The sequence below is a fragment of the Camellia sinensis genome, chromosome 1 (assembly GCF_055761805.1).
Source record: "Camellia sinensis isolate YWXY chromosome 1, ASM5576180v1, whole genome shotgun sequence".
Lineage (NCBI taxonomy): Eukaryota > Viridiplantae > Streptophyta > Magnoliopsida > Ericales > Theaceae > Camellia > Camellia sinensis.
The window spans coordinates 171,435,076-171,459,909 of NC_138961.1; the positions used below are offsets into that span (position 1 = coordinate 171,435,076).

At 36.6% G+C, this 24,834-nt stretch overlaps 1 protein-coding gene across 1 annotated transcript; it reads left to right on the forward strand.

The window, feature by feature from the left end:
• Positions 1–12,478: 12,478 nt before the first annotated feature.
• LOC145820710 (uncharacterized) lies at positions 12,479–13,081 on the forward strand. Its single transcript, XM_082917317.1, has one exon. The coding sequence runs from the start codon at positions 12,479–12,481 to the stop codon at positions 13,079–13,081; it is 603 nt and encodes a 200-aa protein (XP_082773443.1).
• Positions 13,082–24,834: the final 11,753 nt, after the last annotated feature.

The following is a 24,834-nucleotide window of genomic DNA, read 5'->3' on the forward strand; positions in this document are numbered from 1 at the left end:
TGCACTGTGACTTGTGTGGGTGATACTCTTGGGTTCGTTGTTCAGATTTTGGAAGCACGTGATTTACCCACGAGATTCTTCGCTACAAGGTATGATTCTGATATTTTTTTCGACTGTAATATAATACTTTGATTTACATTGGTATCAGAGCCTAATATGGGTATTTTCGTGCTTAGTTGTATGCGATAAAATATGTGTATAATTTTATACAAATATACATACATATTATTTGCATGAAAATTAGATTGAGAATGTGATATATCTCATTTTTATGTCCATTAAATGTCATTTTTGAGATTAGAAATATATTTTTTGTGAAAAATGGAGTCCAGCAGTACAAAAATCAAACCAGAAAATACCGAGGAAGGCGGCGCGTGTGCCTCACGTGCTATATAACGCAGCCTAGCGGTTCCACGAGCTTCGACGCGCCACCACGTGCCGCCACGGGCTAGGGGCTCTTCCCACGCGCTCCACGCGCGCGCTGTCCGCGCCCTTCACACGCGGGCGTTAGCCGCGCCGCTTCGCGCCGCGCCACGTGCGCAGCCACGCATGCGCCATACGCCGCGTCGCCGTTGAGCCACCTGGCGCCGAGTTGCACTGAGTTGAGCGGCGCGAGTTGAGCCGAGCCGTTTTTCCCAGCTGGCTTGGTTCTAAGGCTCTGTTTGTTCTTTTTTTAATTCTAAATTACGTTAAATGATCATAATTAATTCGTTATAGCTTTGTTTTAAGCGTGGTTGGTACCGTTAGACTCAGGATTAAATTTTTTTATCTTTTATAAAATTTTGAAAATTTTATGAAAATAAAAAATATTTTTCCTGAAATAATAATTCATTATTTCTGGTTTAAAATGCATCTGGTGTTGCATGATTAAGTTTCTGGGGCTGAATTTTTTATTGTAGACTACTGTTATGGTTTACTGTTTACTGGTATAATTGTAGCATTTTACCAGATTCTGAAATATTTATTTCTAATTTTATGTGTGTTTATTAGTTATTTAAAATTCCAGAAAAATTCAGAAAAATTTCAAAATTCAGGATGATGTACATTCTGTTATGGCATAATTTGAATATTTAATACAGCATATTATTTTTTTAGAGTTTCTAATATGTTGTAATTAGAATAGCATGATTAGTTATTTATTTATTTATTTGAATTCCATTATTAAATGAATATAGCATGAGTTATTTGTAAATTTACAATAAGATGCTATTGTATGAAATTTATCATGTTTTTGACATGCCATAGTCAGTGGGAGGGTATTTGGTTAAGAGAAATCTTTGTAGATTAACTCCCGAAAACTAATATTTTGCGCATAAATTAAATTAAATTTTGGATAATTGTCACATGTGGCGCAAGAGATGATTACGAGCATAGCGGATTTTTGATCTTGCGACTTGTGTAATATTGTCACTATTTAATTTAAATTTTTGTGGCAAAATTATATTATGCTAATCAAATTAATCCCAATACGAATTTCTCTCTAAATTGACTTAGCTTATGGAAGTTAATTGGTTGACCTAGACTTAGGAAAGATGTTCAAATGTGAACAATGTAATTCCATTCTTTAGATGAGCAAAAGTCTTGGAGACTTTAGGTCAAGTCTTAATTGTGCCAAAGTAAGGAAACATGACTCAAAGTCGCCGTGGTTTTGTTGCCTTGTTTGGCATAATAAAAACTAATGTGTGTGCTATGGTTAGCGGCACGCTACGTAGTTTTGGTTGGCGAGTTTTGGAGTTATAAAATTAGTAAGCCCTTAATAGATCTGTATATGATCTTGACTATTGAGCTGCGCGGATTGACTTTATAATTTGACTTGTAAATAATGTTACATCATTGGATGAAGTAGTATTCAAGAGTCACGTCATCCAAGAAATGCGAGCTTAAATAAATTAGTCATTAAGTGTATGACGAGTAGCTAGTTTGAGCAGTGTTTTGCTCTCTACCCAATTATTGGGAGTGGATGAAGCAAAATTTCATGCACTATAATAGTGTGCGTTGAAAGAGCATTGTGTTGAATTATACTCTTTAACCTAATTCGCGCTTAAGTTACTTTGGAGCTGTCATAGTTGATAGCTTATTCTCTCTTTCTTGTGGATAGTAGAATTAATTGCAAGTAACTATGAAGCGAGAAATAGATATGGCAAGAGGAGTATCGTCATCTTTCAACTAGATGCAGTAAAGTGTATAGAGAATAAAATTGACTTGAAGGTGCAGGGGATTAGCACTTACTAGTTAAATTTGCGACTTAAGCGCACTTGATATCTCCATGACATCCTTTTATGATCTAGTGAATATGAATTAGTCGTGAGTCATTACCTATTTGGGCCTAAACCTTTAAAACTTGTCTTCGAGAACTCACACATTAAGATGATTGGAATTAGTTTATGACATTGATCATGAACCAGTGGCTTATTATACTTAATCACATTAATGAGATGATGACACGATGGTTTGAGTAGGCCATCTCGGGCCCACTCGCTTATGACATCTTGCTCTCATATAAATGTGTAACTTTGTTCGCAATGGGTGCGCACAAGTAAGTAGGAAAGCCGTAGAAGGTCATTTGTTTTGGTGTATTTAGTCCACTATGATATTTGTGACTAGATATGTGTAAGGGTACGATAGCTAAGCCTCTATCTCGACACATTTATATATTATACACATCTGAGTCAAGACTATTTGATTTCCCATAAGTCAAAAGTTTTGAGATGATTTTTGACATTGCACATATGAGGTTGAGATCAATTAGATAACAGCTTTCGTGCTTTTAGTTTTGACCAAGGTGGCGAGTATCTATTTGAGTTATTTTTAGAAAACTCTGTGAAGAGAGATGGATGCTTAGAAAATTGATTATTCCTAGTACTCAACAACACAATGGTGTAGTAGAGATAAGGAATTAAATATTGTTAATGTTAGGTGGATAATGGCGCAAAATGTTTCCCAATTGGAAATTGCACTAGTTTGTTGCCTATATCCCTAACTAAGCGCCCTCCATATCAGATTTTATACTCCATTTTGAGTAATAGGTTAGCGGAGAGCCATCTATGGGCGATCTGTAACCGTTAAGCAGCTTATCTTTATTTTACTTCTCATAAGATTGCGAAGTTAAGACCTAGGGTTCTATAGAACATTATTGTATGCTGTTTTGTAAACACAAAGGGTCGTGTGGCGCATTATTGTATGCGGTCATGCAAACCCTCCGGGTCATGTGCATATAGGTAAGCAGCTTTGTGGTAGTGTAACTAAGTCACATAAAGTTTTATTAGTAAAGGTGACGTGAATAGAGTTTTTGGAACTCTATAAGATAAAGAATTCTAAGCATAGCGCTCTATGTTGCCTAGTTGAGAATGGAAAGAAATTTCCAATATCCTAGGGACAGTGGAAGCGATGTGCCTACTAATGGATTACCCCATTAGAGAAGAATACTCTACATTCTTAGTTGCGTGGTAGCGAATGTGAAAATTTTCCACGTCATCACTGGGTGATTGAGAGGGAAACATTCATGATTGCTCCACAAGATGATAAAGAGCCTAAGATAATGCCTAAGGCTCTAGTCCCCTATTTTTAGAAAGTGGATCAATGTTGCGCAGTTTAAGACAAAGTCTTGGAGGATTGACCATTTTTATAATTTGGTTGACTTTCCATTATGACGCAAAACTGTTATAAAGTTATGCATAATTTGGATAGTCATTGTTGAGGCATAAGGCTTGCTAGATACCGAAAGGTCGCACCATTGAGGAAAGTGTAGACCATGAGAAGACTTCCTCCTGGGGAGTGAGGTTGTTTTGACTTAGGCTATGATTGACATAAGTTCGGAACATTGATTTGTGGACATTGTGACCCAACTTTCTCATTAGAGAATTGGATAAGTAGATCCGTAGGGATTTACCTTCTGCTTTTATGGTGAAAAATTAGGAGCGCAAAAAGGTTGCTAGTTCCAATAAATCTTTTACAGCCTAAAACAGTTATCCAAATAGTGGTTCTTAGATTTCGTCAAGCCATGATAGGCCAACGATGATCGATGAAGACCACTGAAGCATGATCAATGGTCTAGAAGAAGTTTTTCCTTACTTAGTCACTATGAGCCAGGAATTTATAAAGTTGTCGCCACCTAAGGTGGGCAGTCCTCTATTTTAGATATGATGGACATGGGCGATGTAATTTATATGCTCGGATGTACGATCCTTAGGGATTGCTTTGGGAGAATTCATGTTTTGTCTTCGATGACTTACATAAGGAATATCCTAGAACGATTCTAGATGCAAAATTGCAAACCCATTGACTTACCTATCGGTAAAAGCCAGAGCCTTAGCTATTGAGTGAATCCTCGAATTGTCTTTGGGAGAAACAAATGACCTATATTCCTTGATCTTTTCTTTGTTGTGGGAGCCTAAAGTACGCTATGTGGGCGTATTCGGCATGATAAGTGTTATCTTTGGTAAATGGTCAACTGAGTTGTTTAGACATTGACCTTGCTCATTAGACTGTGGATAAAATGCTTTACTAGTAGTATATTAATTTGCTCCTTGTAAGATTCAATGCGCTAGTTGGGCGCATCTGTGCTAGTTGGGTGCATTAAGAATGAATGCAAATTGGTCACCAAAATATCTTTAGAGAGGTTATTGTGCAAGAGGTAGTGATCTTAAATTACTTCATGTGAGGCGCATATGGTGGATTCCGTTGTATATACTTATCGCAAGAGGTGTTGATAAGGCTTATGTTTGGAATCTATAATTGCGCAAGCTGTGGTCATTTTTTTAAATCGATCACTTATTTTGAGATGATGGGATGTTGACACTATTATGGTTTGTGTCATAATGATTAGCAGATGATGATGTCAGCAGGCAAGATTGGTTCACTCACATGAGCAATCGCCCTTAGCACTTGAGAGCGAGCAAGGATGAGACTAGTGATTTATTTTTATTTGGAGCCAAGAGAGGCTTAAATAATCCACTATGCATGTCGCCTTGGTTACAACCAAGATGAGGTCGTGTTAAGGACCAAACATGGATGTTAGTACCCACTATCCATGTTGTGCCTGTTATGATTAGCCAGATGCGAGATCTCATTTGGCGCCTGGAAGGCGAGCAAATAGAGAATTCGGGTTAGGCGCTAGAAAACGACTAGACTAATATCTGTACGGTGTATTGAGTATGACGTCACTCTTTATGGAAGAGTTACTCCACCGTAGCATGTATTCATACTATATGTGCTTGGCGACCGAGTAATGAGGTGAGAGAATGGATCCATGTTTCATCATCGTGTGAGTCTTATGTGTCATTATTGATATGACTTTCATTTATGTACCCTTTTGTGACTTTTGACTATGTCATAAGGTAAGGGGTTGATGTTCTGCTACTTTGGTATGTTGCTTGCGTTCATGTATGATTCGGCCTTAAGGGACATCACTGGAAAAACGGTCAATCCTAAACTAAATGGCATAAGGGCAAAGGGAAGATCATCTAGTATTACACCACTGTTGTATATTCACTGCCGGCAACTCACATCGCTTTGTATGAGAGGCGAATTGAGTGTGAATATATTGCAAGAATTGAGAGGGTCAAACATGCTCTTTTTGAGGGATTAGAGATGTTTTTTGGACCGGTGTAATTGGATGGGTCAGGGGTATATGAGACACTATTTCTGTTCTTTTTGGGTTGATGTCTCTATGCTGGCTCATTTTTGAGTTTCTAGTATAGAGCTCCCACATGCAGGTGTTCTCAGCAGTCGCATAGTGCATTGGCTAGTATGAGATTGTTCTTTTTTGGGGAGATTGAGATAGAGATGTGGCAGTGTCATGCCAACTCATGTGCGAGTGAGAGATGTTAGAAATTGGGCGCCCATGTGGCATGACCCTTTGAACCTGAACCTTTTGAACCTTATCCATGTAAGTTTGAATTTGAATTCAAAACTTATTTGGATAACCATTCAGGATATCTATATCTATCATATCAATATATATGGATAAATGGATAGATAGATATTGGTTGTTATATCTGATTATATATTTTATATATAATATATTTAATAGATCAGATACGTATATCAGATATATGTTATGTGGTTTTTACCCATAACTTTTTTTCCCATACTCTCTCTCTGATTCTCTCCCAGAAAACAACGATCAAGCCATTTTGCACTGTGACTTGTGTGGGTGATACTCATTTTGTAGCATCACTCCACTGCTGGGTTCGTTGTTCAGATTTTGGAAGCACGTGATTTACCCACGAGGTTCTTCGCTACAAGGTATGATTCTGATATTTTTTCCTGCTGTAATATAATCCTTTGATTTACAGTTAGTGAAGTTCGTGTACCACTAAAAAGGCTGTCACTGCTCCATCAACTTGAAATCATGATCTTTCATCACTGCACCCTAATGTGCAGCTTCACACCAATTTGCCACATGGGCAACCTTTCCTCAGTGCACTCTAAGGTACACTTAATGCCAACTTGCTACGAGGGTCTTGGCTTTGAACTGCTATTGAATCGATTGTATTTGTGATATTAATTATTATAAATGTTATAATTAAATTTTTATTAGTCATGCAAAAAATAAATAATAAGTCATAATCAAATACCATATAAGGTATAGCTAAAGATATTTTCGATCATAAATTAATATCACAATAAATCATAAAAATATTATAATAAATCATAAACACCCTAATAAATTATATTTAAATATTACAAATATCAGGAATATATGATACAAACAATGCTAATCACTTTTTTATTATAGTAGGCTTTGAAGCAACATAGATATGATTTATTTATTAAAGTCTAATTACAGAGTAATGCTAGAGATAAAGAATTCGGAAATAGCAAAGTTAGAAAAAAAAAAAAAGTATGTGGCTTAAATTCAATTTATGTATGATGGAGTTCATGATTAAAATGAATTTGGACTACACATTATTATTATTTTTGGGTGCTTTTCTTTGTTTCAATTATTTGTTCTGTTTTTATTTTATTTTTTATAATCAGGGTGTCTGAACCAACTTATGCGCATCTCGACTAATCTCGGAACCAATCCCACTAGGTTAAATTTTTTTTTTTTTAAGTCATCAACAGGGTTAAATTTTTATTAATTAGTATATTTCATATCACCTAAAGTGAACAACTTCTCCGTCGTGCATCTTTTGTGGATTGCATTGCATCATGCAGCTTGCCCACTGTAGGCTCACTTCAGGTGTATCTCGATAATTCAAACTTTTCATCTTCTAGAACATGTCGAGTAGATCATCCATTCAAAAAATTAAAACCTTTTTTTTTTGTAATTCCTATGATCCAATTGGAGCTTATCGTCAAAAACAAATCAATTTAGATAGCCCTTTGTGACTCCGGTGGTGACTAGATCAATGTGTTATTTCTTCTAGAGGAGCTCCCATCGGTAGAGGTAGAGGGAATTTTCAGTGGAGCGGTGCAATGCGTAGAGATCAGAAAGGACACCAACGACGAAAGCACGTTGTTGGGCCTATTCATTTTTTACTAGTAATTTAGTCATATTATTTGACCAATTGTGACTTCGTGATTTGAATATTTGAAGTATTTAGGAAAGCCTCAGAATAAGTAAGAATAAAAAATTCTAAAATTCTATTTTAGTTAGTTTAATTTAGTGCATATCTTTCTTTTTATCCACCCCTTGACCTAAAAAATAGTAGTCTTTCTCAATAAAGTTGGCTAATTAGGACACTTGGAGAGTGCAATACAACGGCGAGTTGTATGCTGCATTCATGAAGGATGAATCACTCCCGAAAAGGAATTTTTTGATTCTTTTCCAATAGGTTGGACCATATGTGAAATAATTTACTTCATGGGGTCTCTGGCTTTGAAAAAATGAATAGCATGCATTATTTTCAGAATTGATTGTTAATTTTTTTAAGGTTTAAGGTTTAGAGAAAAATGTGGTTCAATGTGCGTACTGATATTTGATAACTTAATTTTTGGTATGAATGATCTAATCAATGAACCATGTACAATTCGGATTATCGAGGTGAGACTATGTTACCCAAAAGACAACCTAAGAGGGGGTTGAATTAGGTTTTTACAAATAAAAATAATAATACCCTAATAAAAATTATCCCTAGCACAATAGATAAATGTAGTTAATGAAACAAAAATAATTAAAACAAGTATTCTAATAACTATGTCAATTAATGATTTTAGCACAATAAAAATATGAAATATAGTTATGGCAGTTTAAATAAAATAAAGAGATAAGGGAGAGAGAGGCAAACAAATTTATAGTGGTTCAGTTTCAACTCGGCCTACGTCCACTCCTCAAGCTTCACTTGAGATTTTCCACTATTCTCTAGCTTCACAGGGTGCTAGCAACCTTTTCACAGATGGAGCAATCCTCTACGGATTTTACACAGACTTTCTAAGTCCAAAAAAACACTGAGAGTACTAAACTCTTACAAGATTGAAAAGAAGGTGTTTTTGCTTTCACAGAAAGCTAAAAGAATTATCTCTCAAAGATAGATAAAAAAATGAGACTCTGATTTTTCTGTAATCCTCACACAGGAAAGATGGACTTAAAGCTATACGACTTAATGTATAATTTCTGAGAGAGGATGTAAACAAAAATTGAAGAACACTTCTCATAAAATTTTTCAGAGAATAGATGAGAGTGATTTTAGATCAAAGAATATTTTCTGGTTTCTATAACTTGTTTACATTAGGGGCTTTGGTATATATAATGAAACTTATAGTCATTTATAGCCGTTGTATTCATTTAAATATCTTCCACTCCATCATTACTAATTTGAATCTCTTCCACTTGAACCTTTTGGCATGTTGCTGTGCTGGGCTACTTGAACCTTTGTTTTGGGCTGTTTGAACCTCTGGTTTGAGCATTATTTTTGGGTTGAAATAAACTCCTGATTTAAGCAAATATTAAATACATTCAAACAATATTTAGGATAAAAGTTTAGGTGAGAAATAATGGGACAAAATAAATTTTGATTATATTTTTCTCTTTCAAATAAATTAAAACATAATTAAATAAATCATCAAAACAAATTTTGGATTCTATTAAAACATAATAAAATAAATCATCAAAATAAATTTTGGATTCTATTCTTCTTTTTCAAATAAATTAAAATATAAATAAATCATCAAAATAAATTTTGGATTCTATTTTTCTCTTTCAAATAAATTAAAACATAATTAAATAAATCATCAAAATAAATAAGTCTAACAGACTAGATTGGGCAAACTACACGATGCAATTCACTAAAAGTGGACTGCAGAGAAATTGTTCCTATACCTAAAATTATATATAAACAAATTTTCATAATGATTTTTTTTTTTAAAATTTGTTATTGGGGTTTACTAAACCCTTAGTAATGTATGTGGAGCTATTCATAACTAGACTTTATGTGACACTTATCAACACTCAACTTACCACGCACTTGGGATTTGGGATTTAGAGAAGTGTAATTATTTCAACTAAATTATAATAATTTTTAAGATTAATTGATGAAAAATTCATACCAATGAAAAGTTATTTAGAAAATTATTGGAAAGTCATTGAAAAATTTGTTCGAAAAGTCATCGGGGGCTGTCAACGGTAGTTGATGTGGTGAGATGGATAGATAGGTAATATTGAATAGATGAGTGAATAGATACATATGTACAAATATGTGATATTTAGATAGATAGGTGACATGTGGATATGTAGGTAACATTGAACAGATAAGTGAATAGATATATGTGTAGAAATATCAGACATTTGGGCAAATAAGTGACATTTAGACAAATTAAACATAAATATATTAAACTTCTTAAAAAATGGCGGCTCAAAGAGGAGGAGGATGGAAACTGGTGTTCAGGAAAAGATTTGGGACACTTGCTTTCTCATCAAACATACATACAGTGTTTGTTGTTGATATTCCTGATTCTATGAGTCCTAAAGGTTTGTGTGCTATGTTTATAAACTTTGGCGTTGTGAAGGATGTTTTCATCCCAAACAAGAGGAAAGCAACACAGTCCATGTTTGGCTTTGCTCGTTTTGATTGTCCGGTAGCTGCCGAGGTTGCTATCCAAAAAGTTCATGGAGTTTGGTGTGAAGACAAGACATTAAAGGTGAAGAAAAAAGATTTCAGAATGGAGAAGGGTGGTAGGGAACAACTCCACAGGCGACAAGAGCCAGCGAAGCAAGAAAGAGAAGCAGCAGGAAGGTTTAAACTGTTGGAGGTGTACAAAGAAGATCCTATGTTGAAGAGTTAAAAGAACTGACTACAAGATACGGAAGTGATACTAGAATCCAAGCAGAGGAGTATGGAAATGGGTGGCTATATGAAAGTGTAATAGTCAAGCTGCGAAGGAATTGTAGTTGTGTAGCTTATCAAAACAAACTCCAGCACAGAGGATGGACAGATCTAAAAGTTTGAGAAGATGGCGGGAGAATAGTCTATATATCCTTTGCTTCAACAGCTAATATGAAGGCCAAGATGAATGAGTTAGGTGAATGGATGCATGATTGGTGTGAGTCGTACACTAATTGGGAAAGAGGATGAGAGTAGACAATGACAGATTAGTTTGGCTTAGTTGTTATGGTGTCCCTTTAAGCCTGTGTAATAAGTAAAAATTTCAAAAGATAGGAGAAGTATGGGGAGATGTCGTGGAGATTGATGAAGTACTCTAAACATGGATTCCTTGAAGCATGGTAGAATAAGAATTTGGTCCTCACATTTGGAACATATTGATAAATTGGTCATCTTGGATAATAAAGGTAGTTCTTACCCAATATGGGTAGTTGAAAAATGTAATAATGGTGTTGGATCATAATTGCACCATGGTACTTCCAGCAGTAACCAATGTTGGAAAGAATCAGAGGGGAATAGTAATAGGGAAGAGCAAAGTGTTGCGTATTACCATGGAAACATGGAAGATGGCAAAGACGTGGCATGCTCAAAGGATGAGGTGGAAGCCCAAGATGATGTGGCGTTAAACAGGGGGAGCAAAGCTAGTGTGGAGAGATTGGTTGAGGATCACGCTCACCTTTTCACTTCTATTTCAATGGTAAATGATATTGATGATAGTGTGGCGACTCAAAAGGTTACTCTGGGACCATTAATTGAGTGTTCAGGACTCAAAAATGGCATGCAAGAGAGAGCAGTATAGAGTATAGAGAAGATGAAAAGACAGAGAGATGGAACTGCCATGGGCTTAATTGGACTTATAAGGAACTTAAGTGAGACTGATTTTAGAAGGCCCAATGTAAATCTAGAGGTAGTATTAGATGACGCCCAGTCTAATATTGAACATAATGGGCTAGTTGATAACATGGATGGTTCTAGTATAGTAAATGTTAGCCCAGGTGTGTGGAAAAGACACATTTGCAGGTATTTGGGCCAAGTGACAATCCATGACCTATGTTGGGTTGTGGTAATCAACCATTTGGTTCAATAAGTAAAACTTAAAAGGAGACCCATAAGGAGCAACATTATTCTCCAATAGCTCAGGGATACCTTTAAAGCACAGTCCAACCATCTGTAAGTAGAAATAATCAACAACAAAGAAAGGAGAAAGAGCTTCGGACAAGAAGAAAGCCTGGAAGAAGAGGCATGACTTTCAGAGGTGGTTTCCAGGGAGGTGCTTTGTTTTGTGAGGCTGTAGTTGCAATTTCAGTTTCTATGTCGATTAGTAATAGTTCAGGTAGGCACATAAACCTTCAACAGGAAGCTATGGAAACAATTAAGCTAGGGAAGGCCCTGGGCCTGGTTTTGGAAGGAAAAGAAATTGAAATAACTAACATGATCACCCAAATGGAGAAGGAAGATGAGGCAAGACTTGAAGGAAAAAAGATTAAGGGAGGTGTTTGAAGCTACACCAGAGGGTGAGTTTTAAGAAATTGAAGCTATTAAATGAAAATTATGTCATGGAATGTGAGAGGGCTTGAAAGGGTAGAGAAAAGGAGAAGAATTAAGGAGTTTTTACAAAAGAAAAAAGTGATATGGTGTTGTTTCAAGAGACAAAAAGATTAGAAGTTGATGAGGGATTTGCTAGGTCACTATGGCCTATCGACTTGATGGAGTTCATGGACGTGGATGCTGAAGGTAGTGTGGAGGGTTTATTCTGTATTTGGAATCCTAAAGTGTTTGTTTTAAAACGATTGTTGTTGCTCTAGGGGATTTGTTCTGTTATCAGGTATAATTTATTCGAGTATTAAATGTGTAATTGGAAATGTGTATACACCAAATGAGGAAATAGATAAGAGGCATTTCTGGGAGGTGTTATCCAAATTGAAAGAATCATATCCTAAACCGTGGTGTTTAGGTAGAGATTTTAATGAAATCACTTCAATTGTGGAGAGAAAAGGGTGCTCAAGGAGGAATATGGGTATATATGAGTTTGGGAACTTCATAAATAAAGTGAAGTTGCTGGATATTCCTATGATAGGTAGACAATACACATGGGGTAATTCTTAGAGTTGGAGCCAAATTGATCAATTCTTGGTTAACCTGGAATAGTTACGATGGTTCAAATTCAAAGTGTGGGCGCTACCCAAATTTTTATCCGATCACTGCCCATATTATTGATGAAAGATGATAGAGATTGGAGACCTAGACCTTTTAGGCTCATAAATGGTTGGGTTTTGCATCCTATGTTTCTTAAAGAACTAAAAAGGATATGGGAAGATACACATGGAAGAGGTTGGGCTGGGTATGTCATTATAAATAAGCTGAGAACGTTGAAACCAGCCTTACAAAAATGGAATATTGAGGTGTTTGGAAATGTGGAAACTAAGCTTAAAGAGGCTGAAGATGAAGCACATGCTCTAGATTTATATGCTGAATCTAGAGCCCTATCTGAATCAGAAGTAACAAGATGGAAGGAGCTTAAAGTGTTAGCATGGAAGTTTGGAAAAAGAAAGGAATGGTTGTGGTTACAAAAGTCAAGATTGGATTGGGAACTAAAAGGGGACAAGAACACAAGGTTATTTCATATAATGGCAACAACTAGGCATAGCATGAATATGCTTAATTCATTGCAGGTTGAGGATGCTGTTGTCGAAGAACTAACAAATATTAAACAAGCAGTGTACAACCATTTTAAGAATCAGTTTGATAAGAGGTAGAGATGCAGGCCCTTACTTGGAGGTTGCTTTAATCAAGTGAATCACAGTCAAGTCAATGATGTTCTAGAAAAAAGGTTCACTGAGGCAGAGGTTTGGGCTTCAATAAAAGAGTGTGATAGGAATAAAACTCCTGGGTCGGATGGTTTTAACATGTTGTGTGTTCAAAAAGGGTGGAAGGTAATAAAAAATGATATAATGAAGTTTATGAAAGAATTTCATGATAACAGTAGGTTGGCGTATGGAATGAACTGTTCTTTTGTAACTCTTATCCCAAAGAATGATAATCCCTCATCCATTGGTGATTATAGACCAGTTAGCTTGATCAACTCTGTCTACAAAATTCTGTCCAAAGTTTTAGCAAGCAGATTTAAATAAGTGCTGCAAGTAGTGATTGATAAAGCCCAGTCAGCCTTCTTGAGTGGAAGGAACATCATGGATGGGGTTCTTATAGCTAATGAAGTGGTGGTTTGGTGGAAGAAATCTAGAAAGAAGGGTTTGATCCTTAAATTGGATTTTGAAAAAGCATATGACTGTAATTGGAATTTTCTCCTTCAGATGTTAGTAAACTTTATTTCAGAGAAAAATGGTTGGGTTGGATAAAGAAATGCATTGCCTTATCTAGAGTATCTGTACTTGTGAATGGCTCTTCATTTGATGAGTTTTGTCCAAAGAGAGGGCTAAGGCAAGGTGATCCACTCTCACCCCTCTTGTTTAATGTTCTAGCTGAAGAGCTTAATACCATGTTGAAAAGAGCAAAAAACATATGAGTTATTAAAGGAGTGAATGTGGGTCATAGAGGTTTCAATGTATCCTACCTCCAATATGCAGATGGTACTATAATCATGTGTAATGCTGAGTGGTCTGAAGTTGTTGCTATTAAAAGAATCTTAAGGTGTTTTGAAGTTGTGTCTGGGTTGAAAATAAATTTTCACAAAAGTATGGTATGTGGGGTGGGTGTGGAAAAGGATTTGTTGGAGGATTTTGTGTCTAAACTTAACTGCAAAAGTCATAAGTTGCCTTTGAAATATCTTGGTTTACCACTTGGTTCCAATCCGAGAAGAAAACTATCTTGGAAACCAGTCATCGACAATTTTTTAAAAAAAGCCCTCAAGTTGGAAAAGAAGACTGCTGTCTTTTGCAGGTAGAGTGGTCCTCATCAAATATGTTCTGTCCTCATTACCCAGTTATTATATGTCCTTATTTAAGATTCTTGAAAGTGTGGCTAAGGAACTTGGTAGGCTGCAAGCAAATTTCTTGTGAGGTGGTATAGAAATTGGGAGAAAAATCTTAGTCAAATGGAAAGAGATTACAATGAATAAACAAAAAAAGGGTCTTGGGATTAGAGATATTAGACCTACAAATCAGTGCATGTTACTCAAATGGTGGTGGAGGTATGCTGTGGAAGATGATGCACTTTGGAAATCAATTGTGTGTAGCAAGTATAGATTCATAGGTAGGAAGTGGTTGCTATCAGCTACTGTAGCAGGTTTTACTTCAAAAATATGGAGGGACATTCTGGATGTGGCACTATCTAATCCTAGACTTTTTTAATTCTTCATGGAAAATATGGAACTAAGAGTAAGGAATGGTAGAAGAGTACAGTTTTGGGTTGATAATTGGTTGGGAGATTCTAGTTTGTGTGCTTAATTTCCTCGATTGTATCAGTTGAGTATAGAGAAAGAGGTGTCATTGAGTGTGCTGATCTCAAGAAAGGTTGGTTCAAATAGGTGGTGTTTTAATTTTAGATGAAATCTTCATGCATGGGAGGAAGAAGAACTGGTACGACTTACTAATAGGTTGGATGTAGGGCCAAGGATAAGCATGGATATAAAGGAACATGTGGGATGGAAGGTTGATCAAGTAGGGGGTTTCAAGGTTAACAATGCCTACAAATGGGGTGATCTACAATCTGGGCCTACTTTGACAGCAACTAGTTTGATATGGAATAATTTTTCTCCACCCAAAGCCAAATTTTTCACTTGGTTGGCATGGAAAGGTAGACTAAGACAACAGATTATCTAAATAGAATTGGTATATTGAGGAGTAGTGTGGACTTATCGTGTGTTTTCTGCAAATCAGAAATGGAATCAGTAAACCATTCAATGCTATTGTGTCCATTTGTATAACATATTTGGCCATGCATAATTGACTGGTGGGGGCTATCTTGGGCAACTCCATGATCTGTTGATTGTTTATTTCAATGGTGGATGAGTTAGAATTTCAGAAAGAATGAATGCCAGTTTGGGAGAGCTATTCCCTCAGTTGCGGTATGGTTTGTGTGGAAACGCAGAAATGAGTGTATTTTTTTCTAACAAGCAACCAATTCTAGAGGAGTTATGTGAGCTAATTAAAGTTCGATTAGCACTGTGGTTGAAAACATTTGATCCTGGTTGTTCTTATGCTGTTGGTGACATTGTAAGCAATATTCATCTGGTAAGAAAATTCATCTAGTAACTCAAGCGGTGGGCTACTAAGGTGGCCTGTCAGTGGGTGTAGCTTGGGGTAGCAGTGGAGCTTTTTCTTAATGGCTGATGCAATTTGCTGTCTTGGGTATTTAGAGTGCAACTGTAGTGATCATGAAGGAAAAAGCACAAAAGATTTGGAATCTCACATCTATTGATGCAAGGAAACAAAGCATTAATTAACAAGTAAAGAAGATCAATGTAGAGAAAGAATGACAGAGAATCTGAGTATGTAAAGGGTATTCGACAACATCAATTAATGGTCAGAAGTTGTCTGTAGGATGCTGGTAGAGTGTGTTGGTGTATAGTTCCTGCTGGGATGATGTCCTTGTTTTGTGGCTGCAAGTGAGATGTTGTTTAGAGGAAATTTACTATTGTGTGCCACTGTTATAAGGTGTAGAGAAACAACTACTGCTGTTGGTAGCTCTCTGGTTTGGTGCTGCTGAAGAGGTGCTGCAGCTGCTGTCTTGTTGCTGGTGCTATTACTGGTTTGGTTTTACTGTCTTTGGATGTTGCTAGTGGTTGCTGCTGCAGTGCTATTCTTGGTATTAGGCTAATGCTAGCTACTGCTGATTGTTGTTGCTGTAAAGTTTATTTTTGGTGTTGTGCTGTTATGATATTTTTGGTGTTGTTTTGATATGCTTATTGTTGTTTGTGTCTTCATTTTTGAAAACAGAGGATAGATTGGTGGGATGCTGCTATGCTGTGTTGTTTTGCTTTGCCAATTGTTGTTTTTTCTTTGCTTTGGTTGGTTACTCACCAACTCTGGATAATGTGCTAGCAAGGGATTGGGCGGGCATATTGGTGCCAACCTAGTTGAGATTGGTGTGTCTGGCGGTGATGCTTTTTGCACCCATCTTTTTTCCTTTCTTAATGTAATGAGATCTTTGTTCATCAATAAAGGTTCTTTTTGCCGATCAAAAGAAAAAAAAGTGACATTTAAACAAATAGATAATTTGGACACATCAATGTTATTTTGGTCCAAAAAAATTTAGGGGGACTTACGTGTTATTATCCAATAGGTTCTGTGAGAATTAATGACTTTTTTTTTTATCAAACACTATTAAAAAATGTCACTAATTGTTAATTTTCAACGATAGTTTAAAAATTATCACAAAAAATACTAATTATGAGTGTTAGCAACAGTTTAAAAAAATCATATAAATCTCTGTATAATTGTTGTTTGTTTGTTGTGTGTGTGTGGTGGCCTTTTGTTCACATTCGGGGATATATAGAAAAAATCCCAACAAAAACAACACCACATTTGATTGTAGCTAAAAGAAGACATTAAGCAATTATGTCAGATTTGTGTGATTGTTGGATTTGTGGTGGTAATGCATATGCTTACAGCAATGTATTGTTTAAAAATCTTCTAACATAGTTTTGTAAGAAACATATATATAATTTCAAAAGAGAAGTGTGATACATCATGATATTAGCTACATACATTTGTCATCTCAAATTAAACTGTTGTCTTCAATGAAGCAACTGCCTTAGCCCATTCTTGAATTTTTGTTTTGAGCAGCTGATCACTACTGATGAGTACCAACTTCTTATTATTCTCAGCACCACCCTTTTTCACATCCTCCTCAACCTTATTCCTTGGATTTTCCTCAGCCAGAAGAAGATATGGAGAAGGGGGTGTTCCCATGTTTCAAATTCTATCTCACATTCCATGCAGTCTACGCCGGCCATTGGTAGTGCTTCAACAGACATTTTTCTTCTTCTTCTTCTTCTTGCAGTATATATTTTTCAAAAAATAGAATATATGCAAAATAACTAACTTATCACAAGTGATGATGCCAGTGGATAATGTAGGACAATCTTCATTGTATTTGAAAAATAAATTCTGTTGTGTATTTAATAACAAACATAATATAAAAGATATAAAGGAAATGAGAGAATTTGTTTGATTACAAAAATCAAACCAGGAAAGTAAAATAAAAAAAATAAAACAGATTTTTATTTTGTTACCAAAACAAAATAAAAAATATGATTTAAATAAATAAATAAAAACAGAAAATAAATAACCAACTTACTTGATTAATTTCTTGAATAATATTTTGATCAAGTCCAGCGTTAGACACTGTGTCCTTAAGACAGATTCGTTGTCACGACCCAAACCCACCCCTATGGGTTAAGGCCATAACCGGCCAGTAATCACGAGATTACCTACGGCTTCAAACCAATAAAACAAAACCCATCAGAGTAAAGGGGCCAAAAGAAACAATTTAAACTTTGTCTATAGAGCTGTGCTTATGTGCACACCATAACATTCCAAACATTTCTATGTTAATAACTCACATCAAAATACGAACTAACACAGAACACTGTACATACATGATCATACAAGTTTAAGTCAGTCGAACCCAAGACTTATATACAAAAGTAGTCCAATGCTTTCGCCAGCATAACAAAACTATGAACAAAGAACAAAGGCGAAGACAGTCTCGTGCGTGAGACGTTTGGGTTGACTCCTCAAAACTTTGACTGTTTCTCACAATTTCACTAAGGCTAGTTCTGGACGTCCCTTGGCTCACCTACATGTATATGAATGAGCGTGAGCAAAAGCCCAGTGAATAATATCGAATAAGGTAGATACATAAGCAATCTTTGAAACAGTTATAGCAGACGGCCTTTGGCTCAATCACTAGTTTCAATCGGCCTTCGGCCCAATCATTTATGTCAATCGGCCTTCGGCCCAATCATTCATGTCAATCGGCCTTCAGCCCAATCATTTATACCAATCGGCCTTCGACCCAAATCATTCATGTCGATCGGCCTTCGGCCCAATCATTTATCCCAATCGGCCTTCAGCCCAATCATTCACGTTGATCGATCTTCGGCCCAATCATTTATATCAATCGTTGTCCACCATTCAAATTAATGAACTTACAAAACTTACATAGAAGTAACAATTAGACAATAACATATCTCAAATATCTTGTTAAGCCATTACTCACAGTGATCGGTTGGTTGGTTTGCCCTGGAGCTCGACCCTACACATTCCATGAACACAAAAGTGTCACAAACAATCCAATCCGTTCTAAATTCACATTTTCCTCTTGAGGCTTTATTTTTATCTCTTTAACTCAATTACAATGCTCAATGTATGCCTAAAAGTACTTAGAAGTGAAAGAGAACAGAAAACGAAACACAGAATGTCTTTTCAAAATTTCAGAAAACAGGGTCCCCGCTCGAGCGTAGACTTCCCCGCTCGTGCGGACCCATGAGGTCTGCAAAAGTACTGGTTACATCAATTTCACGCTCGAGCATGAACTCGGCTGCTCGAGCTGAAGATCTGCCTACATAGCTCCCCACTTGAGCGTGAACTTCCCCGCTCGAGCGGAAGCCATGTCTGCAAAATATGCTGGGAGCTCGTATTTCACGCTCGAGCGGCGGTTTTCCCGCTCAAGCGGACATCAAGATTTCTGGGTTTTCTAGAATTTGTTCTTGAGCTCAATTCAACCTCTAAAGGTTCCAAACTCATAATTTTTGGCTCAAACTTCATATATATATGTACTAACATGGTACAAACACCAAATTACAACACAATGGAGCTCAATTTCACAAATTAATCACATGCATGTCTCAATCTACACCAAATTCACCTCCAACATAACCATTTCATGCATTCAAGCTCATACTCTTGTAAATTTTACATGCATGTGAGATATAGCTCTCCTTATCAACTCAAGTGGTGCAAATGGTGATCACAAGCATGAATTCTAACCAAAATCTGATCAAACATTTTGTGGTCAAACATGCAATTTCAAAACAATTTCACACATGCATGCATACATTGACCTTCAATTCAACAAAACCAACTCAATTTCATCATACTCAATTAAACTCATGTTCTTGACCATTAATCAAACTTGGATTCACAAGATGATAACTTAAAATTCATGAATTCCCTTACCTAGGAGCTCAATCTTCCAAACTATAGCAAATTCTTGAGTTTAATCTTCAAATATTCAAGCTTCAATGATCAACTTCAATTGTGAGCTCTCTTTCTCTCTCTAAGCCGACCCTCTCCCTTTTCCTTAGAGTTAAATCAGCCAAGTTGATTAAAAGAGAAAGGTTGAGTGTATATGCCCTTTTGTATAAGTCCACTAACCAATATAACCAATATTTAAATAATTTGAGCACTATGCCAATAATTTAATCTAATTAATTCGATTTGAATCAATTTTCAATCAAATTTCACCGTAGGCTCTAAAAATTACGCTAATCACAATGGTATAATCAATTTCGGGTTCTGTGGCCAATAAGGCCTTCGATTTAATTTCCAAAGCAGATAATCAAACAGATATTCCTACGGTGAACAGATAGAAATTCAAAGCCACATATTTTCACTTAATGGCACACAAAATCACATTAAACACATAATCATATTCATATTAAGGACCAATTAGCACAAAACGGAATAGGGTTATCACAGTCTTCCCTCCTTTAGGAAGTTTGGTCCCTCAAACTTATTTTACCTTTGTCGGGAAACAAATGTGGACAGCGTAGTTCCAATTCATCCTCCTTTTTCCCACGTGGCATCCGTCCCATAGTGTTCTTTCCATTCCACTTTCACCATTGGGATGGACTTGCTTCTCAACTGTTTCACTTGCCGGTCGACGATTCGCTCCGGCCATTCAGCGTACTCCATATTTTTATCAATAGCTACCCGGTGATAATCAATCACATGAAATGAGTCTCGGAGATAACCCCTCAACATCGACACATGAAACACATTATGGATTTGTTCGAATCCCGGTGGCAAAGCAACTCTATAAGCAACTGGACCAAGCCTTTCCAGAATCTGAAACGACCCAATGTAACGGGGCGACAACTTGCCCTTCTTTCCAAACCTGACTTGGCCTTTCATTGGGGACACACGGGTAAACACGTGGTCACCGACCTCATACTCAAGGGGTCTTCTTCTGTCACGCCCCAAACCCGCCCCTAAAAGTTTGGGCATGACCTCTTTAGAGACGGACATGTAACCTGGTAATTTAACATACGGGGCCTTATCGGAAGCACAAAAAAAATAAATAGATAAATAATAAAGAACAATTAAACTCCATTGAGCTACTCCTACATGCCAGGATCTCATTCATCACATGCATTATACCGGATAAATAAAGTCTCAACTATATCCCAGAGTATGTACATACACATTTACAGTTCCAGCCCTAAAGTTGGGCATATACAAAAACAAACATGAAAGGTATATACAACCACTTTAGATGGACACTCATAAGCAAACCAACATCTTGACAACTTAAGAAATTAAATGACTTAAACAGTGCCTGGACATATGGAGGTTGACAAAAAGAAAGCAACGTCTTGGCTAGGACTGACCGCTTGTTTGGTGACCTACAGAAACAGACATAACAAAGGGTGAGCCGGGCTCAGTGAATAGTATGATACATAAATGCACAATTTAAACATAGTACATAACAATGCATAAGTAAATGCGAAGATCATGTAGTCAATCTGTTCCTGTTCTCATTTCATATGGCCTTAGGCCCAATCCTGCAACATAAACATAATGGCTATAAAGCCTTTGAAACATGGTGGCACGAGGCCCTTGAAACGTGTGGCACGAGGCCCTTGTAACTTGTGATGGCATAAAAGCCTCATAACTTGTAATGGCATAAAGCTCTTGTAACTTGCAATGGCATAAAAGCCTCATAACTTGTAATGGCATAAAGCCCTTGTAACTTGTAATGGCATAAAGCCCTTGTAACTTGTAATGGCATAAAGCCTCATAACTTGTAATGGCAGAAAGCCCTTGTAACTTGTAATGGCATAAAGCCCTTGTAACTTGTAATGGCATAAAGCCCTTGTAAACATGTTGGCATTAAAGCCCTTGAAAATGGCATGAAGCATACTTAAACTTGTAACATATACATGAAACATACCTGAAACATCCTTGAACTTGTAATATACTTGAAACCATACTTGAAACATACTTGAACTTGTAATTTACCTGAAATCATACTTAGACCATACTTGAAATATACTTGAATTTACAACATGCGTGAACTTGTAACAGGCGTATACTTGTAACATATTTGGACTTGTAACATACATAGACTTATAGCATACTTGGACTCGTAGCATACATGAACTTATAACATACTTGAACTTATAACATATTAAACTTGTATATACTTGAACTTATAAACTTACTTAAACTTGTGCATACTTGGACTTGTCACATATATTAACTTGTAACATTCTTGACTTATAACTTACGTAATCTTGTAACAGACTTGAGCTTAGAACATACGTAAACTTGTGAACATTCATTAAGTCATAACGTAACATATCATAACTAGAGCATTTCTTGATTATTTAGAGTTGTTGGCCTTTAGCTCTTACATGTATTGGCATTAAACTTATTGGCATTTAGCCCAAACATTATCATAGCAAACTTATTTCAGAGTCTTACAAAATTCCAGAATCATAGAAGGGTTGTTTCATTCTTTCTCTTACTTGTGTACCTTCCTTGAATCATTTACATAAACATATAACATTTATCTTCCTTGAACCATTTATATACATATGACATTTATCTTCCTTGAACCATTTATATACATATGACATTTATCTTCCTTGAATCATTTACATACATATGACATTTATCTTCCTTGAATCCTTTACATACATATAACATTTATCTTCTTTGAATCATTTACATACATAAGTAACGAAATTAACAGAATACTAATGACAAGCATTAGCGGTGGTAAAGCGTACTACTACTCACAGTGTTTAGATGCTAGGTCCGTCCCTGCAAATAACCCTACACAATTCAATTCAACAACATTTAACACAATTCGACATAACCCCACATAATTATCACTATCCAAGATATCCACACTATTTACCATTATTCAACTCAATACTACCAAATATAATTCCACATAATTCAAATTAAATTGCTAAGACTCAATTTAATATTCCGTAGCCAAGTTTACATCATCCACATCATCAACAAACCCTTCCCCCCAATCTCCTTTCTCATTAAGACATGATTCACCGTGCTCATAACAAAGTTCATTCGCAATTTTAAACATAATTTCCAAGTATCACCAAATTCCAATTAAATTTGCATATACATGATTCAATACCTCAATTTCATTATTCTACTTTCAATTTGGGTTAAATCTTTAGTTATCATCTTTAATCAACCTAGGGTTTCAAGAATATATGGAGATTTCAAGAAATAATCAAACTGATTAACCCAACACTTTTTATTCCAACTTTTCCATTGATTATACACCTAGGACTCATAATTCACAATTTTAACCCATTAATTAACTCCCAATATCTTCAAATGAAGAGTATTCAAACCCTTACCTCAATAATCAAGAAAAGAAGTGAGCTTGAGAAGAAGCCTTCACAAATCCAAGTTCTAATCGGGTAAAAACATCGATCCTCCCTTGTTCTCTATCCTTGATGCCAAAAACCATGGTGGATCGTGAGCAAAGTAAAGGAATTCAAGGATTTGGGGCTAGGGTTTCGGACTTAGGCGAAGAGGAAGGAAGAGGGAAGAAGAAAAATGTGAGAAATGATCCAAAATCCCGTTTTTAAAGCTGCTGTCCCGAAAAACCTGCTATTCTCGCTCGAGCGTCCCAATTCCCGCTCGAGCGGACCTGCTCCCAGCACAGATTTCAAAACTTCAAACAGGTATAACTCCCCTATCCGGACTCCGTTTTAGGTCGTTCTTGTGCCCAAATTGAAGCCCCGAGAATAAGCTTTCCAATGGTTCTAACCTCACATCCAAATTCCAAGTGTGGAACAAGAAAAGGGCAAAAGAGTGACGGTTGGTCGTAAACGAATTAGTCAAATTAAAGTTTTTGATCCAATCTTACTTTACCATCATATTATCATCTCAATCAATACTCCAACATAAGATAAGGAGGTTCTAAATACACTAATAAAAATGTCCACAATGAACCTACGTGCCTCAGAAATACAACTCAACTTGGAGACCCGCTCGAGTGCCTAACCTTGCGCTCGAGCGCGCAGACCAACAAGGTAGTCCGCTCGAGCGTCTAATCCCCCGCTCGAGCGGGAAATCACAACTCACAGAATCTCAAGCCACCTGCAAAATTTGCTGGGAACCCCAAAATTACGCTCGAGCGCCAACTATTCCGCTCGAGCGGAGGGAAAATTTTCAGGTTGCTTGGTAAAGGTCACCAATCTAGTTTCAAAGGCATAATCCAACGGATAATTCTTCAATTCCAATGGCAAGCACATTAACCCCTAATTAAATAAGGATAACTTTCTATACGCACTTTAGGGGCATTACATCTTCAAACGTCTATATAGTTTTTTTGTCGGTCCTGAGCTGTTTTGAGCCTTTGCCGAATAATTTTGATTTTCTCAGAAGTATCTTGCACAATTTCAGGCCCAAGTAAAGCTCTATCCCTGACCTCTGTCCAACAAATTGGTGATCTACACCACCTACCATACAAAGCCTCGTATGGTGCCATACCGATGCTGGAGTGGAAGCTGTTATTGTATGCAAATTCTACAAGTGGCAAATAGTCTTCCCAACTCTCCTGAAAATCTAAAGCACACATTCGAAGCATATCTTCCAAAGTCTGTATTGTTCGTTCTGATTACCCATCTGTCTGTGGGTGGAATGCAGTACTGAACCTTAGTTCTATCCCCATAGCTTCGTGCAAACTTTTCCATAATCTAGATACAAATTTTAGATCTCTATCCGACACAATAGATACTGGAACTCCGTGTAAACGAACAATCTCATCAACATATATGGTAGCTAATCTATAAGCATTAAACGTAGTTCTAACAGGTAGAAAATGTGTAGATTTAGTCAGTCTATCAACTACAACCCAAATAAAATCCATACCTCGAGGAGTCCGAGGTAGGCCAACAACGAAATCCATAGTCACATGTTCCACTTCTATTCAGGAATAGGGAGTGGTTGTAGTAGACCGCCTGGTTTCTGATGTTCAGCTTTAACTTGCTGACACTGAAGACATTTGGACACATATTCTGCAATCTTCTTCTTCATTTTAGGCCACCAATAGGTTTGTTTCAAATTTCGATACATTTTATTATTGCCCGGATGTATAGCAAATACTGATTTGTGGGCTTCGTCTAAAATCCTCTTTTTCAGTTCCGATACTTCTGGGACGCACATTCGGTTTTGGAACTTTAACATTTCACTTTCAATACTAAACTCTGCCTTCGGACTTGTCTCAAATTCATCAATCACTTTCCTGAGGAATTCATGCTCTTTCTATTTCTGTTTAA

Bases quoted from the DNA above. Each gene is read 5' to 3' on its own strand.
- LOC145820710 (XM_082917317.1), top strand. From the start codon at position 12,479: ATGGTTCAAATTCAAAGTGTGGGCGCTACCCAAATTTTTATCCGATCA.